Raw genomic sequence first — 20,720 nt, 5'->3', positions numbered from 1 at the left:
TCCTGAGTTTATAAACATAATATACATTTAAAAAAAACTAAAGATGTTGTGATGCCAAAAAATATCAACGTAATCATAGTGGTATCGACGTAATCATAGTAGTATAAACTAGATACGTGTCCTGTACTTGATATCGTTACAGTGGATGTCAAGTGTAGATCCACCAATGGTGGATGCGATGCAGGAACGGTACGTTTCAGAGACGGTATAGTACCGAAAATGATTTGTTAGTATCGCGGTACTATACTAATACCGGTATACCGTACAACCCTAGTTTATACACAGTACAGTATTCAAGATGACAATTTACTACAGGTTTGTATGACATGCAGACTGGACCCTGGCCGAGAGTTAGTTGGCGGCCGAGGGTGGAGTCGGCTCTCTTGGTTGCTTTGTTGGGTCTGCTCCTATCCCCCCCCCCCCCCAGCAGGCGATGGCATGGAACACCGCAGAGGCCACCACAGTGTGTGTGGGTGTTGAAATGATGTTTTTGTTTGGGTTGCTTGTCTATGCATGGTGCAATCGTGTGTGCGCAATATATATCATTGGTTAAGACATGCACCTGGGGATCGGTTGATTGGCAACACTAAATTGGCCCTAGTGTGTGAATGTGAATTTGTATCTGGCTCTGTGTTGGCCCTGCAATGAGGTGGCGACTTGTCCAGGGTGTACCCCGCCTTCCGCCCGAATGCAGCTGAGATAGGCTCCAGCAACCCCCCGCAACCCCAAAAAGGACAAGCGGTAGAAGATGGATGGATGATTCTGATTCTGACATATAGGATAAACACAATATCATAGCTTAATTTCTGTGGATGTTCTCATTCATCCAGGTCATTGCATCCTCAGGGCATTCAATTGATCGCAACTGGACTGCTTAGTTGGTCTTAGACGTTTCGATCCACTTCAATGACAATAGGATTTCTCATACTTGAACTTTAACAGCCACACATTAAGTCAATAACATGAAAAACATTGCCAGAATCAGAGGAATGATGTCTAAATCAGACTTAGAAAGTCTAGTCCATGCCTTTTGTCTTCAGTCAGGTTAGACTACTGGAATGGACTTCTCACTGGTCTCTCTGAACGAGCTGTAAAACAGCTGCAGTATGTCCAGAATGCTGCTGCTCGAGTCCTGACTAGAAGCAGGAAATAAGACCATATTAGTCCAGTGCTCAGGTCACTGCACTGGCTTCCTGTTGCCCAGGGAATAGATTTTATAACAGTGTACAAATATGTTCATGGCCTTGTGCCAAAGTACATCTCTGGCATGTTAGAACCATCTCAGCCTCTGAGAACCACTTCAATGACAGTAGGATTTCTCATACTTGAACTTTAACAGCCACATTAAGTCAATAACATGAAAAACATTGCCAGAATCAGAGGAATGATACCTAAATCAGACTTAGAAAGTCTAGTCCATGCCTTTTGTCTTCAGTCAGGTTAGACTACTGGAATGGACTTCTCACTGGGCTCTCTGAACGAGCTGTAAAACGGCTGCAGTACGTCCAGAATGCTGCTGCTCGAGTCCTGACTAGAAGCCGGAAATAAGACCATATTAGTCCAGTGCTCAGGTCACTGCACTGGCTTCCTGTTGCTCAGGGAATAGATTTCATAACAGCTCTCCTTGTGTACAAGTATGTTCATGGCCTTGTGCCAAAGTACATCTCTGGCATGTTAGAACCATCTCAGCCTCTGAGAACCACTTAAATGACAGTAGGATTTCTCATACTTAAACTTTAACAGCCACATTAAGTCAATAACATGAAAAACATTGCCAGAATCAGAGGAATGATGTCTAAATCAGACTTAGAAAGTCTAGTCCATGCCTTTTGTCTTCAGCAGGTTAGACTACTGGAATGGACTTCTCACTGGGCTCTCTGAACGAGCTGTAAAACGGCTGCAGTACGTCCAGAATGCTGCTGCTCGAGTCCTGACTAGAAGCCGGAAATAAGACCATATTAGTCCAGTGCTCAGGTCACTGCACTGGCTTCCTGTTGCCCAGGGAATAGATTTTATAACAGTGTACAAATATGTTCATGGCCTTGTGCCAAAGTACATCTCTGGCATGTTAGAACCATCTCAGCCTCTGAGAACCACTTCAATGACAGTAGGATTTCTCATACTTGAACTTTAACAGCCACATTAAGTCAATAACATGAAAAACATTGCCAGAATCAGAGGAATGATGTCTAAATCAGACTTAGAAAGTCTAGTCCATGCCTTTTGTCTTAAGTCAGGTTAGACTACTGGAATGGACTTCTCACTGGGCTCTCTGAACGAGCTGTAAAACGGCTGCAGTACGTCCAGAATGCTGCTGCTCGAGTCCCGACTAGAAGCCGGAAATAAGACCATATTAGTCCAGTGCTCAGGTCACTGCACTGGCTTCCAGTTGCTCAGGGAATAGATTTCATAACAGTGTACAAGTATGTTCATGGTCTTGTGCTAAAGTACATCTCTGACATGTTAGAACCATCTCAGCCTCTGAGAACCACTTCAATGAGAGTAGGATTTCTCATACTTAAACTTTAACAGCCACATAAAGTCAATAACATGAAAAACATTGCCAGAATCAGAGGAATGATGTCTAAATCAGACTTAGAAAGTCTAGTCCATGCCTTTTGTCTTCAGCAGGTTAGGCTACTGGAATGGACTTCTCACTGGGCTCTCTGAACGAGCTGTAAAACGGCTGCAGTACGTCCAGAATGCTGCTGCTCGAGTCCCGACTAGAAGCAGGAAATACGACCATATTAGTCCAGTGCTCAGGTCACTGCACTGGCTTCCTGTTGCTCAGGGAATAGATTTTATAACAGTGTACAAGTATGTTCATGGTCTTGTGCCAAAGTACATCTCTGGCATGTTAGAACCATCTCAGCCTCTGAGAACCTCAGGAAATGGTCTCCTGCAGGTGCCCAGAGTCAGGACAAAACACGGTGAACCTGATTCAGTTTTTTGCTCCTACAATTGTACACAGGTACAGGATTGCAGTATCTAAAGGCCAAAGTTACGTTTGTGTCCTTTTACCCAAATATGAATTGTTTTGGTACCCCATTGGATTTTGTACTTTCAATATTTAATATTGTTACATTACGGAAAATGTATTTTGTATACATTTCTATTTCTAAGCATATCAGATAAAAACCAAATGTTTTAAAATAGTGTATGTAGTGTTTTGTTCTTCAATCAGTTAATACAAACATATTTGACGTTAAAGATGTTTTAGAACATAATAGCATAAAGTACATGAAAAACAACGTCACAGCTACTTTGCTGAGTAACTAATTATTCTTAAAATGAGGTAACTGAGTAAAAACTCAATTACTTTTTGGGAGAAGTATCGTGTAACTTTAACTAATTACTTTTTTAAGGTAAGACGACCAACACTGCTAACTACTGCTTTACAGTGGGGGAATCAAACACAACATACAACTATAATTTGTTCAACTAGCGCTGAAAAAAACCGGAACTAAGATTCAGCGGCTGTGACAAGTCCATGTGGCGGCCATCATTTCTCGACCGATTTCCATGTGGTTTATTGTCAATGTCAAAGTGTGTGCTTTCAATGCAACACATTTAGTTGATAAAAGAGCCAAAAAAAACCACCAGTGAAATCGTTCTACCGGCTCAAAGCGGTAGGGGGTACTTGCATTTAAAAAAAATTCACAGGGGGTACATCACTGAAAAAAGGTTGAGAACCACTGACATAGACGGACTCGAAAATTTTAAGCCGACTTGGGTCTTGTCTTGACCTGAGACTTGCACACCTTTACTTGAGACTTAATAATAATAGATTAGATTTATATAGCGCTTTTCTATCAACTAGATACTCAAAGCGCTCACAGAGAAGTGAGAACCCATCATTCATTCACTCCACATTCACACAGGGTGGTGGTAAGCTACATTTGTAGCCACAGCTGCCCTTGGGGTAGACCAGGGGTAGGGAACCTGCGGCTCTAGAGCCAGATGTGGCTCTTTTGATGACTGCATCTGGCTCTCAGATAAATCTTAGCTGACATTGCTTAACACGATAAGTAATGAATAATTCCGCTGGTAATCACAGTGTTAAAAATAACGTACAAAATATAAAACATTCTCATGCATTTTAATCTATCCATCCGTTTTCTACCGCACCTGTTCATTATTTATTATTGGTTAGCTTCAGAATAACAATGTCATTAAAAAGAATAAGAGACTTATTACACTCTAAAAATGTTGGTCTTACTTAAAAATGCACACATTTAGTTGTATTCAGTGTTAAAAAATATTATATGGCTCTCACGTAAATACATTTTAAAATATTTGACTTTCATGGCTCTCTCAGCCAAAAAGGTTCCCGACCCCTGGGGTAGACTGACGGAAGCGTGGCTGCCAATGTGTGCCTGCGGCCCCTCCGACCACCACCTATCATTCCTTTACCACTGGGAGCAAGGGTGAAGTGTCTTACCCATGGACACAATAGCAGTGACTTGGATTGCCAGAGACGAGGATCGAACCTGGAACCCGCAAGTATGGCCGTTCTACCCACCACGCCACGCCCTTGGGGTAGACTGACAGAAGCGTGGCTGCCAATGTGTCCCTGCGGCCCCTCCGACCACCACCTATCATTCCTTTACCACTGGGAGCAAAGGTGAAGTGTCTTACCCAAGGACACAACGGCAGTGACTTGGATTGCCAAAGACGGGGATCGAACCTGGAACCTGCAAGTATGGCCGTTCTATCCATCACGCCACGCCCTTGGGGTAGACTGACAGAAGCGTGGCTGCCAATGTGTGCCTGCGGCTCCTCCGACCACCACATATCATTCATTTACCACTGGGAGCAAGGGTGAAGTGTCTTACTCAAGGACACAACGGCAGTGACTTGGATTGCCAGAGACGGGTATCGAACTTGGAACCCACGAGTATGGCCGTTCTACCCACCACGCCACGCCCTTGGGGTAGACTGACGGAAGCGTGGCTGCGGCCCCTCTGACCACCACTTATCATTCATTCATTTACCACTGGGAGCAAGGGTGAAGTGTCTTGGATTACCAGAGACGGGGAACCTGGAACCCGCAAATATGGTCGTTCTATCCACCACGCCACGCCCTTGGGGTAGACTGACGGAAGCGTGGCTGCGGCCCCTCCGACCACCACTTATCATTAATTTACCACTGGGAGCAAGGGTGATGTGTCTTGCCCAAGGACACAATGGCAGTGACTTGGATTGCCAGAGACGGGTAATGAACCTGTAACCCGCAAGTATGGCCGTTCTACCCACCTCGCCACGCCCTTGGGGTAGACTGATGGAAGCGTGGCTGCGGCCCCTCCGACCACCACCTATCATTCATTTACCACTGGGAGCAAGGGTGATGTGTCTTACCCAAGGACACAACGGCAGTGACTTGGATTGCCAGAGACGGGTATCGAACCTGGAACCCGCAAGTATGGCCGTTCTACCCACCACGCCACGCCCTTGGGGTAGACTGATGGAAGCGTGGCTGCGGCCCCTCCGACCACCACTTATCATTCATTCATTTACCACTGGGAGCAAGGGTGAAGTGTCTTACCCAAGGACACAATGGCAGTGACTTGGATTGCCAGGGACGGGTATCGAACCTGGAACCCGCAAGTATGGCCGTTCTACCCACCACGCAGTCCCCCTTGACTTGAGACATGGGATTAAAGACTTGAGACTTACTTGAAACCTACAAAACACTGACTTACTCTTACCTCCAGTGGTTACTGATTACCATTATTAGCTGGTAAACAAATGAGGGGGGCGTGTCACTACACAGCTCTGCGCGGTGGTGGTAGGGGGCTGCAGCGACCCCTCCACTCCTAACCAATCGCAACAAGGCAGGCGTGTTGGGGAAATTGAACCGTTTGGCCAGCAAGAAGAAGAATGCAGATTTTCCCTGCAACACAACCTTCACATTTATGCAGTCATTTATCATCATTTTAAAAAAGCCCAGGCAATGAGCAGGATAGGGCTCTAAACAACAAAAAGAACTGTTGTACACAAATAACCATTCACACTCACATTTATGTGCAAAGTGTGAACTAGAATCCCCGCTGGCTGCATGTGACTTAAGACCGCGGTCTGAACACCATATTGCACATAGCACAACAACCCTAACTCAAATAACATAAATCAATTTACCCCTGCAGGGGCCTGCGATGCTGAACAGTCCTCCAGAGCGCAACCCTAATTAGCTCGCTAATACAGCCACAGCCAGCTGTGAGTAGTTGGCTCCCTGCTTCAATGGCCCTAATGTTTTGCCGTACAGTGGCTAGATCTCTGAATAATGGTATGAGGTCTTTAGTTTATGATTTTGAAGAAATGAAAGCAGAATGGCTTGAATGACGCCACCCAAGCAGAACATTGTTTGCATCGGACTGTTTGGACATACACTTTTGACACACATGACACTTCAAGCAGGCTGGACTTACCCTCAAGGACTCTTGCTCACAGTTCATTAGTGGACTGGAATCTACAGGAGAAAACCAGACAATTACCGTCACTGTTGGATCTAAAGAGACCACAATATTTAAGACAGTGGTTCTTAACCTGGGTTCGATCAAACTCTAGGGGTTCGGTGAGTCGGGCTCAGGCGGAGGTCAAGACACACCCGACTCATCGTGTAAATAAAAACTTCCCCCTATCGGCGTATTACGGATACGGCAACAGCAGAAGTCAGACTGATTTGCAGGTGTGTAATTTGTTGTGAGTTTATGCACTGTGTTGGTTTTGTTCTTTGAACAAGGTGATGTTCATGCACGGTTCATTTTGTGCACCAGTAATACAACATGGTAACACTTTAGTATGGGGAACATATTCACCATTAATTAGTTGCTTATTAACATGCAAATTAGTAACATATTGGCTCTTAAATAGTCATTATTAAGTACTTATTATTGCCTTATTCGGCATGGCATACTTGCCAACCTTGAGACCTTCGATACCGGGCGGTGGGGGGTGGGGGTGGGGGGCGTGGTCGGGGGGCGTGGTCGGGGCGTGGTTAAGAGGGGAATTTATTTAAGCTAGAATTCACCAACTCAAGTATTTCATATATATATATATATATATATATATTTTTTTTTTTTTTTTTTTTTTATTATACATATAAATAAAATAAATACTTGAATTTCAGTGTTCTGGAGGCTATCCAGTAGATGGCAGTATTGTCCTGTTTAAGAGTGTCACAACATTGCTGTTTACGGCAGAAGAACTGCTTTACGGTAGACTAAACGTGACTGCTGTTGTTGTGTGTTGTTACCGCGCTGGGAGGACGTTAATGAAACTGCCTAACAATAAACCCACATAAGAAACCAAGAACTCGCCCTCGATCATTCTACAGTTATGACTCATTGGGCAGGCAAGCGGTTTATATTGTGGGAAAGCGGACGTGAGAACAGGCTGTCCCCACTCAGGTCCGCATTGAGCTGGAGGGGGCGTGGCCTCCAGCTCCGGCTGAATACCGGGAGTTTGTCGGGAGGAAATTTCTGCCGGGAGGTTATCGGGAGAGGCGCTGAATACCAATGAATAATAGTCTCCCGCTAAAAACGGGAGGGTTGGCAAGTATGCGGCATGGCCTTATTATAACCCTAACCCTCTAACCATTGCCCTAACCCTCAAACCCCAACCCTAACCAAATAACTCTAAATTAAGTCTTTGTTACTTAGAATATGTTCCCCATACTAAAGTGTTACCAAAAACATATAACTTTGTCTTGAATTTGAAAGAAACCCAACCTTACATATACATTCACTGTACAAGCACACATACACGTACTGTACATATACAAGTACATATGCACACATACACTCATGCACATAATCACGTTTCATCAAACATGTATTAACGTTGTTGCCCTAGGGTAAACTGGGTATAACACATGGCACTCTGACAAAGCTTAACCTATTGTTACTATAACAATCTACAAGGTTAATGTAGGTTGCTTCTCTTTCTTCCCCTCCATTTTTCTGCATTCTTTCGTATCTCAAGTTATCATTACGTATATGTATTGTTGCATTTGAACAACTGTATTGTTGATAATAAAGGTAAAGTATTGGTATTGTTCATTATCATTAGCGCAATTTTATTGGTATTTGTATTGTATTGATTCCCCCCTCTGTCTTCCTTTTGTTCCTCTTTCTATCCCCTCCTGCTCCGGCCCGGCTGCACCAATTAATAATATAAATACATTTTATAAAGTCAAATACAAAAAAGGCAACAAGAGAAGTATCCTACACTTCTCTTTTGTAAAGTAAATCTGAACAGCCGATATGGGAAAAAAATAAATAAATAAATAAATAAAAGAAAGTATCATGAGCTGTTTCGGTCACGTGACCGATACACGAACTATGTCGCACTGACGCCTCCTCTGTGCCCTGTGAGCAGGTCTTTTCTACAGGCGGAGAAATAATAACTAAGAAGAGAAATTGTCTAAAATTGAATACGTTGGAAAAACTGTTTTTTTTAAATAAAAATGTGTAAAAAAAAAAATATAATAATAATTCCCAGTCCACAAGCATCCTCATTCACAACACGTTCTCTTAGATGTCCATGTTATGATACATGTTCACATTATTTACTGACTGTACCTAAAAAAGATAAATATATTTTTATTTAAATGAACATATGAAATAATCCTAAATGAAATACAATGACTTGGTTTATATTATTGTATATACTAGGTCAGTGGTTCTCAAATGGGGGTACGCGTACCCCTGGGGGTACTTGAAGGTATGCCAAGGGGTACGTGAGATTTTTAAAAAATATTCTAAAAATAGCAACAATTCAAAAATCCTTTATAAATATATTTATTGAATAATACTTCAACAAAATATGTATGTAAGTTCATAAACTGAACATCAAATCAAGTAGGCTATTCCATTCATTACCATAAACCCAGAGTTTCCCCCATGCCATGATGGTTTGACCCTCACTAAAATGTCTGTCAAAAAGAACTGTGAAAAGAAATGCAACAATGCAATATTCAGTGTTGACAGCTAGATTTTTTGTGGACATAAATATTGATGTTAAAGATTTCTTTTTTTGTGAAGAAATGTTTAGAATTAAGTTCATGAATCCAGATGGATCTCTATTACAATCCCCAAAGAGGGCACTTTAAATGCTGATTACTTCTATGTGTAGAAATCTTTATTTATAATTGAATCACTTGTTTATTTTTCAACAACTTTTTAGTTATTTTTATATCTTTTTTTCCAAATTGTTCAAGAAAGACCACTACAAATGAGCAATATTTTGCACTGTTATACAATTTAATAAATCAGAAACTGATGCCATAGTGCTGTATTTTACTTCTTTATCTCTTTTTTCAACCAAAAATGCTTTGCTCTGATTTGGGGGTACTTGAATTAAAAAAATGTTCGCAGGGGGTACACCACTGAAAAAAGGTTGAGAACCACTGTACTAGGTCATAAAATCAGTGTCAGTTGAGTCGGTCCATAGGTTGCCTGTAGGGATTTTTAATGTCCAGCAGATGTCAGTATTTAGTGACACAGTATCGATACAGTTTTGCAATGTGTCGAAACGCTTCATGACGCCTCATCAACCCATCACTAGATAAAGCCACTCAAAGTTCAGATAAACACAAAGAACACAGTTTGTAGCTCAAACCAAACATTTCCAACGAAGCATTAACAAATTTAGAGCTATAGCATCCAAGTTCATTTCCTACCAGTTGCGTGTGACCAGGAACTAAGGAGTCCCTTTGGCTTGTTTCTTCTTTTAGTTGCTAAAGATTTTGTTTCTCGTACTAACTAGCTTTTCCTTCTTTGTTCTCCAAGCCCACATGCTGGTCTGTCGGCAAAATGGCCGTCCCTTCCACCTGACAGGAAGTTTGGTGAATTGTGACGTGGCTGTGCTTCTCTGCCCCCTGCAGGTCTGGAGGGGGACAAGTGGATATTTTTCAATGATACTGCTTCTGTGTTCTGTTTGTTGACGTGACACCTCCCACTTGACGTCTCGGTTCTCGAACCCAGAGAGGTCACAAGAGTTCTTTGATGGTTGATGTTTACATTTGTTCTTCTACAGCAGGGGTGTCCAAACTTTTTCCACTGAGGGCCGCACACGGAAAAATTAAAGCATGTGGGGGACATTTTGATATTTTTCATTTTCAAACCATAACAAAATATATGGATTTTTTATTTATTTTACCTTTAGGGGTCCCGGGGACCATAAAGGGTCTCAGTCATTAAAATGTTAAAAATAAGTCAGATTATTGTTTTTTTTAAAATTATTTAACGCTTACAGTAAATCTCTATATCAACTTCAAGTTGATATAAAGTAATACAAATTAAAAAAAATGTTTTATGGCTTTTCTGTCAAACATCTTAGTTTTTTTATAGTAAAACTGAAATATGCAATATTTAGTAATTAGAGCCCTAAAAGATCAATAATGCAGGACACCATTGATTTTAATTATTTCATATTTTTGAGTAATAACAGTGAAAAGATAAATACAAAATCACTAAATATATTTGGGATCCAAAAGGTGCCCCACTCATAAAGTGATACATTTTTATTAGGTTTTTCTTTTACTTTCAACACTTAAATTACGAGATCAACTTCAGATATATCTGTCCATTTTATGCTGGAACTATTATTTTGTTTGTTTTATGCGCTTTTGTCAAAGAAAACTTTGATGTTTTTATATGGCTACTACACAATATATGCAATATTTACCAAATAAAACATTTTAAAGTGAAATATTTGAAGTAATTGGAGCCCTGAAAATAATTCATTATAACATGGATTTTTTTGTCATTATATATTTTTTTGAGCAATGGCAAAAAAAGAAAGATAAAGAAAGACAAAGGAAAAAAAAACAGCCTGCATGGCAGCTTTTGTGTCAACATTGCAACTTTTTCTCGTTAGATTTCACCTCATTCCACCTTTTTTAATGTTCTTTTTTATTTTTACAATAGTATTTCCAGAAGGTGTGGTGGGCCGGTAAACAATTAGCCGCGGGCCGCAAATGGCCCCCGGACCGCACTTTGGACACCCCTGTTCTACAGGTATTGGAACAATAATACGTGGTACATCTCTGTGCAAAATTGAAAAGGCATTGAAGCTTAGGGAAGGCTATGCAGAACGAAACTAAAACTGAACTGGCTACAAAGTAAACAAAAACAGAATGCTGGACGACAGCAAAGACTTACTGTGCAGCAAAGACGGCGTCCACAATGTACATCCGAACATGACATGACAATCAACAATGTCCCCGCAAAGAAGGATAAAAACAACTGAAATATTCTTGATTGCTAAAACAAAGTAGATGCTCAAAGGAACTGTCTACAAAGTAAACAAAAACAGAATGCTGGACGACAGCAAAGACTTACTGTGCAGCAAAGACGGCGTCCACAATGTACATCCGAACATGACATGACAATCAACAATGTCCCCACAAAGAAGGATAAAAACAACTGATATATTCTTGATTGCTAAAACAAAGTAGATGCTCAAAGGAAGACATGAAACTGCTACAGGAAAATACCAAAAAAAGAGAAAAAGCCACCGAAATAGGAGCGCAAGACAAGAACTAAAACATTACACACAGGAAAACAGCAAAATACTCAAAATAAGTCACGGCGTGATGTGACAGGTGGTGACAGTACACCTACTTTGAGACAAGAGCTATAGTGATGCATGCTTGGTTATGCTTTGAAGTCATATCCAACAATTGTGACAACGACTTTTTACTGTCAACTGAGTTTCGTTTTTTAATGATGTCTGCTGGTGGTGTGCCTTCGCATTTTTTCCACGCAAAAAATGTGCCTTGGCTCAAAAAAGGTTGAAAAACACTGATGTACATAGTGTATATACCCCCCCAACCCCACCCCCGCTCCCCCATTTTTTTGTATATATTGTTTTTCAAAGCACCTGACATGTATACTGTGTATATGTACATAATTTATATATTTTTTTATATACATGTTCCAGGTTATATATCTTTTATTATTGAATGTATCGAATGTGATGAATATTTAATGGACCGCAATGGAAACAAGCCTTTTGGCTTTTTGTGCCATCCATTTGCCTTTTTAAAGCATTACATGGATTCAATTCTTTAAGATGTCAATAAACTTCTCAATCAATCGATCAATCAACATTTTTGCTCTCCTTCTCTGTGAGTAACGTAAATCCATAACGTAAATGACCGCCATAACCACAACACCAGGGGGAGCTCCACTAACCACGTTAAACCCAGATTCCGATCTAACAAAGGTCTTAACTCATTCTCCTTCTATGCCACATCAATGTGGAATGCACTCCCAACAGGTGTAAAAGAAAGGTCATCTCTATCCTCCTTCAAAACCGCACTAAAAGAACACCTCCAGGCAACTTCAACCCTTGACTAACACCCTCCCCCCTCCACATCCCACCTCCCCGGATTGTAAATAATCAAATGTAAATAATCAAATGTATATACTTGTTCTTATGCTTTCTGAACTCACTATGTTCTCTGCTCGCTGTACATATCCTACCAAGTCAGACCTACACTGTTTCAATGTCCATTTCTCTGATGATGCAATTGTTGATGACTGAAGTGCTGATATCAACCAAACCTAACCCCCCCACCCCCCCCTCCACATCCCACACCCCGAATTGTAAATAAAGTAAATAATTCAATGTATATACTCTGATGATTAACTTGTGTGATGACTGTATTATGATGATAGTATATATTTGTACCATGAATTGATTAACGTGGACTTAAACAAGTTGAAAAACGTATTGGGGTGTTACCATTTAGTGGTCAATTGTACGGAATATGTACTGTACTGTGCAACCTACTAATAAAAGTCCCAATCAATCAATCAATGAAGTACCGGAGAGTTTTCTGTGGCTTTCTATGGCTCCGGTGCAACACTTCCTGTTTTCGCAACTTGTGATTGGATGTTCACTTGGGACTCCCAAGTGAGCATCCAATCACAGGACGCGTAAATGCCAGGGCCAAACTGAAGGCCTTACTGACAACTACTCGTGATCTGATTGGTTATCGCAACTATCTATCAACTGTATGTGCCCGTTCACTTACAGTGCACAGACGCCCGCATTGTTGATTCTGAAGGCCCCGGGCAGATTTGGTACAGCATGGCAACATAAGCTAGCTGAATTCTGATTGGATACAAACTAGAACTAAAAACAACAGCGCTGGAAGGAGCATAATATGACATGAAGAGAATATGAAGACTTTTAGATATTTAGGGCAAGTAAATTAAAAAATAATTTTATCTTTAATTATGATCATGATTTCTGGTTATGTTAGGCCAGCATCGGCACACCACTGATAAAAATAGACCATGTAACTAGGGATATCCGATAATATCGGACTGCCGATATTATCGGCCGATAAATGCTTAAAAATGCAATATCGTAAATTATCAGTATCGGTTTCAAGATTATCTGTATCGGTTTCAAAGAGTAAAATTCATGACTTTTTAAAACGCCGTAGTGTTCACGGACGTAGGGAGAAGTACAAAGCGCCAACAAACCTTAAAGGCGATGCCTTTGCGTGCCGGTCCAGTCACATAATATCTACGGCTTTATGCAACAGCCATACAGGTCACACTGAGGGTGGCCGACTAAACAACTTTAACACTGTTACAAATATGCGCCACACTGTGAACCATACTTGCCAACCCTCCCGTTTTTAGCGGGAGAATCCCGGTATTCAGCGCCTCTCCCGACAACCTCCCGGCAGAGATTTTCTCCCGACAAACTCCCGGTATTCAGCCGGAGCTGGAGGCCACGCCCCCTCCAGCTCAATGCGGACCTGAGACTGAGTGGGGACAGCCTGTTCTCACGTCCGCTTTCCCACAATATAAACAGCTTGCCTGCCCAATGAACGGAGAATTTAAACACAACAATACTGCCATCTAATGCAGTGGTCCCCAACCTTTTTGTAGCTGGGGACCGGTCAACGCTTGAAAATGTGTCCCACGGACCGGGGGGGTTGATTTTTTTTATTTATTTATTTATTTTTTTTCATAAAGAAATACAATCATGTGTGCTTACGGACTGTATCCCTGCAGACTGTATTGATCTATATCGATATATAATGTATATATTGTGTTTTTTATGTTGATTTAATTTAAAAAATAAAAATAAAAATATATATATATTTTTTTTTTTTTTTTTTTTTTTAATTAAAATTTCTTGCGCGGCCCGGTACCAATCGGATCGGATCGGTGGTTGGGGACCACTGATCTAATGGATAGCATGGATAGAACACTGAAATTCAAGTATTTTTTTTTTCTACGTAAATAAAATATATATATTATATATATATATATATATATATATATATATATATATATATATATATATACATAAATAGCTAGAATTCACTGAAAGTCAAGTATTTCATACATATATATATATATATATATATATATATATATATATATATATATATATATATATATATATATATATATATATATATATATATATGTATATGAAATATATATGAAATACTCGAGTTGGTGAATTCTAGCTGTAAATAACCATGCCCCTAACCACGCCCCCAACCAACCGACCAAGGCCCCCCCCCACCCCCCCCACCCCCTACCCCCCACCTCCCGATATTGGAGGTCTCACGGTTGGCAAGTATGCTGTGAACCCACACCAAACAAGAATGACAAACACATTTTGGGAGAACATCCGCACCGTAACACAACAGAAACACAACAGAAAAAATACCCAGAACCTCTTGCAGCACTAACACTTCCGGGACGCTACAATATACACCACCCGCTACCATCAAACCCCGCCCTCCCCCCAACCCCGCCCACCTCAACCCGAATTCGGAGGTGTCAAGGTTGGCAAGTATGCTCTAGTATACTCTGGACTGAAGCTGTGTGCCTTCATTGTTTTTGTAGCTGTTGTTTTCAGGCATGTTTAAAAAAAATTAAAAATAATGTACTTTGTGAAAATTAAAGTATAGTATTTCCCATAGTTGTAGTGGGTATCAGGATTATCTCAGGGAGAGCATGTCCCAAATTCCAAGCTGCTGTTTTGAGGCATGTTAAAAAAAAAAAGCACTTTGTGACTTCAATAATAAATATGGCAGTGCCATGTTTGGCACTTTTTTCCATAACTGGAATTGAAGTTGTTCTCTTATTTTGGAAAACCTTGTTTTTGATTGATTGATTGAAACTTGTATCAGTAGATTGCACAGTACAGTACATGTTCCGTACAATTGACCACTAAATGGCAACACCCGAATACGTTTTTCAACTTGTTTAAGTCGGGGTCCACGTTAATCAATTCATGGTAGAGTTACATTGTTTAATGCATCCAGCGGGGCATCACCACAAAATTAGGCATAATAATGTGTTCATTCCACGACTGTATACACTACCGTTCAAAAGTTTGGGGTCACCTTGAAATGTCCTTATTTTCAATGAAGATAACTTTAAACTAGTCTTAACTTGAAAGAAATACACTCTATACATTGCTAATGTGGTAAATGACTATTCTAGCTGCAAATGTCTGCTTTTTGGTGCAATATCTACATAGGTGTATAGAGGCCCATTTCCAGCAACTATCACTCCAGTGTTCTAATGGTACAATGTGTTTGCTCATTGGCTCAGAAGGCTAATTGATGATTAGAAAACCCTTGTGCAATCATGTTCACACATCTGAAAACAGTTTAGCTTGTTACAGAAGCTACAAAACGGACCTTCCTTTGAGCAGATTGAGTTTCTGGAGCATCACATTTGTGGGGTCAATTAAACGCTCAAAATGGCCAGAAAAAGAGAACTTTCTTCTGAAAACTCGACAGTCTATTCTTGTTCTTAGAAATGAAGGCTATTCCACAAAATTGTTTGGGTGACCCCAAACTTTTGAACGGTAGTGTATATCGGTATCGGTTGATATCGGAATCGGTAATTAAGATTTGGACAATATCGGCAAAAAAGCCATTATCGGACATCTCTACATGTAACTATTACCACATTAGTTCGGCGACATTACGATTAAAAGTACAGTATTGGAACCACATGATTTGAAAATGCAATGTTTAGTAGCTTTTTTTCCTACGTTTTAGTCTGTCTCCTCTTTCCTTTCCTTTAGGTTGCCATTGACACTAATTGTTAGCACCTGCCTTGGGTTTATTGATTAGCTTCCTCACCTGTTTCTGCCCCTAATCACTCCCCTTTATATTCTGCTCTCTCCCAGCCTTTAGTTGCTGGGTCTACCATACATTTACCATTTATTCTTGGTTTCACCTCGCTTGAGGGGTTTTCCTCATTTAAAACTCGCTGTTCGCCCTTGGCGACTATTTTTCTTTTTCTTTTTTTTCTTTGGCTCCACGCTTTACTAGTGTATGAGTTTTTGTACTTTTGTCTTGCCTTGAAGAATTAAAATAGACTCCTTCCTGCCGCTTTCCTGCTTGTCGTTCTGCATCCGAGAGAACGCAACCAGAAAGTAACAAATGTAGTGTTTATGATTTTTTTTTTTACATAATTTTTTTACGATCCAATTACAAACCCCGTTTCCATATGAGTTGGGAAATTGTGTTAGATGTAAATATAAACGGAATACAATGATTTAAGTCGGGGTCCAAAACAGAAAGCCAAGACCAATGGATCGCTGACTTTTTAATTCGCAATATCAACTTTAACCATCCGGAACGGAAAGTGTTAATACGTGTTAATGGTGAGTATGAACACTTCATTAGAAGGGGTGAAATTAATAAAGTAAAATAGTAATATTGATCTGAAGTGACAGACAATTACGACGAGAGTCAACGCACGAGTTTGAATGCAGTAGTTTAATGATTTAACAGCTAATCACGTTTTCTTATTAACCCGCAGGTACAAAAGTGAAGGAACGATATGGAATACAACCTCACGTTAATTTAGGTGCAACCCACACAAAAACACACGTGGAGACAGCTGAAAATAATATCTCCTCACTATCTTGATTATATTTGACATGTAAAGCCAGGCCCGGCCCTAACCAATCTGGCGCCCTAGGCAAGATTTTTCTATTGTGGACCACGGATTTGTATTTTAAACCACCTCGGATACTATATCCTCTTGAAAATGAGAGTCGAGAACGCGAAATGGACATTCACAGTGACTTTTATCTCCACGACAATACATCGGCGGAGCACTTTAGCTACGGAGCTAACGTGATAGCATCGGGCTTAACTGCAGAACGAAACAAAAGAAATAAGCCCCTGACTGGAAGGATAGACAGAAGATCAACAATACTATTAAACCATGTACATGTAACTACACGGTTAATGCTTTCCAGCCTGGCGAAGCCTAGCAATGCTGTTGCTAACGACGCCATTGAAGCTAACTTAGCTACGGGACCTCGACAGAGTTATGCTAAAAACATTAGCTATCCACCTACGCAAGCCCTCATCTGCTCATCAACACCCGTGCTCACCTGCGTTCCAGCGATCGACGGAGCGACTAAGGACTTCACCCGATCATCGATGCGGTCGGCGGCTAGCGTCGGATAGCGCGTCTGATATCCAAGTCAAAGTCCTCCTGGTTGTGTTGCTGCAGCCAGCCGCTAATACACCCATCCCACCTACAGCTTTCTTCTTTGCAGTCTTCATTGTTCATTAAACAAATTGCAAAAGATTCACCAACGCAGATGTCCAGAATACTGTGGAATTTTGCGATGAAAACAGAGCTTTTTTGTATTGGGATACAATGTGTCCGAATACTTCCGTTTCAACGATTGACGTCACGCGCAAACGTCATCATACATAGACGTTTTCAACCGGAAGTTTCGCGGGAAATTTAAAATGGCACTTTATAAGTTAACCCGGCCGTATTGGCATGTGTTGCAATGTTAAGATGTCATCATTGATATATAAACTATCAGACTGCGTGGTCGGTAGTAGTGGCTTTCAGTAGGCCTTTAAGAGTGTATACATCCACTTCATCTCATTTTAAATATGTTTTCATGATCGCATGTTTATTTGCCTCCAAACCTTTCAAAAATCTGTGTAAATCTGCACTGATGCAGGTAAATAAACAGTGGCTTAATGGCCCTCTAGACCAGGGCTATTCAACTACATTATGACGAGGGCCGCAGTTTCAAGAGCCCAAGGGTTCAGAGGCCTGACATCGAAATGTGAACGTTTCGTGAGAAAGTTGTTACGATGCGGTTGCAGCTTACTGCGAGGTTTGTTCTCCCAGGATGTAAACGGACGACTCAGGACAGGACTTGCAGGTAGGAACATGATTTAATCGTAAAATAACACTCAAAGAGGTACAAAGCGGGAAAAAAACCGACAGAACAAGGTGCCGATCACACCTGAAGCTAAGGCTACTACTTAGCACAGACTAGAGATCACTAGCAGGGGCTAGGAGACAAGCAAAACTTACGTAACAGTAGCGTGACGCAAACAAAGAAGCCAGACTGACTGACTGGCAAAGGCAGGCTTAAATAATGTCTCTGATTACAAACAGGTGCGCGTCACGAACACAAGAGGCAGGTGAAACTAATACGTAGCCATGGTGACAAACTCAGAGGTGCATAAACAGGAACTAAAGGAGTCCAAAACTAACAGAAAACACAAGTGACTCGAAAAACTTAGACTATGATCCGGGCAGCGGATCATAACAAAAGTGCCTCCTCAGGTTATGTTTCCTTGAGACTGTTTACTTCATTGCAAAGTAAACTCATCGGCTTTCACACCGCACTGTCAATACATTCATTATTCTGCCCTTGCTACTCATTTTCAGCGTGTGCAGCTAGTTAACAGTATGAAGGAAAATAAGCTCTAGTTATTCTTGAGGATCGTTGTTCCTACTTTTGAATTACTTTCCTTCCTCAGTTTTATTTCTTTACACTTCTTCATTTAGGTTCGTAAGACTGAAAATATAAATATAACAAAGGTATACTGTCCATTTTGTATTTTACATGAATGAAATAGGTTTAGAGATAATATATCCACACAATAAACTACGAATGTTTACTGTTGCGTTCGACCAGATGTTCCTCCAGGGAATTTAAGTTTCTGGTCACTCCCAAGTTCTTTTGATGACACATAGCTGAGCTCAAATTGAACACCAGACAGAAGAGGTATTTTGTGATTTATTTACAAAGCTTTGAAAATAAAAGTGAGACCAATCCAGTACAGAAGCGTTCACTAGCGCAGCCAAGATCGATCTCCCCCCCCCAAACCCACGGAAGTGCTGAGTTCTTCCATCTGTCCATCGCTCCCACTCCCGTTGGTATGGCTACTCCCTGAGTTATCTCTACTCCCTGCATACCAAACTACCAAGGCCGACACACAGTACTTGCAGACCAAAAGAGCACAATTGGAAGAACACTAGCTGTTTTGTAATATGACTATGAAAATAAAGAAGTAACACTTAAATATGGATATATGAAAAAATCTGCTTCCGTCATTACACATAGAAATAACACGACATTCACACACCAAACATTGTATGTGACTTATCACTATTAGCGATGTCGCCCTCTCCTGGTCAACATTAGCACTACACGTATTAAACGAGGCTTGATCGTTACTCTTAGACAAAAACCACAACCACGAATACAAAAATCATCACGAAGTCAGCAATTTCAATACAAAACAAACTAAATATATTCATGAAAAAATTATTTCTACTTATTTGACCAAGTTTCGTGATTAAGTTAACACACTTTCTGGATCAATGTGTCCATTGCTTAAATAGTCCTACAGGAAACAATGACTCGACCACTTGCTCGGGGCACAACATTCATACTTTGTTGTGCAGTCGTTGTTAAAAGTCTGATTTTCGCAATTTATTTCGATTTTTTTTTTTCCCCCAGGGTTGAATAAGTCGTCTTCTTCTACTCACCCCACTGCTGCTTCATTATGACACAAATGCATCGCTGTGGCCCCCTGCGGGGTGGCGGGAGTACTACATACATGATCAACTCTAGTTTTATTGGCTTCATCAACCCTATTTGGGTGATTTTCGGCCCTGCTCTAGACCAGGGGTCGGCAACCCGCGGCTCCGGAGCCGCATGCGGCTCCTTGACCACTCTGATGCGGCTCAGCTACATACATGCCGACCCCCCCGATTTTCCCAGGAGGTTTATGGATCTCAGTGTCTCTCCTAGATAACTCCCAGGGAAAAAATAATCCTATTTACACTCTAATTACTAAATAAAGGGCGTGCCCTAATTGCAGTGCAGTAATTGTCCTCTATAGCATTTACATACAGCGTGCCAGTCCAGCCACATGTTGCATGTTGTTATTACTTGCACACACAGGAAACAGCAAAGCATACTTAGTCATCAGCCACACAGCTTACACTGACGGTAGCCGTATCAAACAACTTTAACATTGTTACGTTACAAATATGCGCCATACTGTGAACCCACACCAAAAAAGAATGAAAAACACATTTCTGGAGAACATCCCACCGTAACACAACATAAACACAACACAACCATTACCCAGAATCCCATGCAGCCCTAACTCTTCCGGTCTACATTATACACCCCCGCTACCACCAAATCCCCCCACACAAGATGTGTGGCTGCTGAGGTAGTACGCCTTGCTGTCACTTACGTGAGCAAGCTGAAACTGCATTCTACATGTGGTCGAGCAGGTACACTTTTAGGGCAGACTGTAGAGGGCGCCAAAGGCAGTGTCATCCCGCTCTGATATTCGGGAGTCTCCCGGGAAAAATGAGAGGGTTGGCAAGTATGACGCTATCAAGCGCCATTCATTCAAAACT

At 41.0% G+C, this 20,720-nt stretch overlaps 1 protein-coding gene across 4 annotated transcripts in view; it reads right to left on the bottom strand.

Moving 5' to 3' along the window:
* Nucleotides 1-20,720, bottom strand: part of rbfox1 (RNA binding fox-1 homolog 1) — a 783,527-nt gene that overhangs the window by 383,293 nt on the left and 379,514 nt on the right. For 2 of the 4 annotated variants that reach the window (XM_062036671.1, XM_062036672.1), the window contains exon 2: nucleotides 6,429-6,469. In XM_062036671.1, coding sequence (XP_061892655.1) covers nucleotides 6,429-6,455 — 27 coding nt within the window. In that variant the 5' untranslated portion in view covers nucleotides 6,456-6,469. Of the gene's footprint in view, nucleotides 1-6,428; nucleotides 6,470-9,682; nucleotides 9,841-20,720 lie in introns of those variants that run through there. The other 2 variants (XM_062036670.1, XM_062036679.1) reach the window with 2 other exon arrangements.

The sequence above is a fragment of the Entelurus aequoreus genome, linkage group LG25, assembly GCF_033978785.1.
Source record: "Entelurus aequoreus isolate RoL-2023_Sb linkage group LG25, RoL_Eaeq_v1.1, whole genome shotgun sequence".
NCBI classification, from domain to species: Eukaryota; Metazoa; Chordata; class Actinopteri; order Syngnathiformes; family Syngnathidae; genus Entelurus; species Entelurus aequoreus.
The sequence above is the reverse complement of the archived record's forward strand: the minus strand, read 5'-3'. Positions and strand labels throughout refer to the sequence as shown.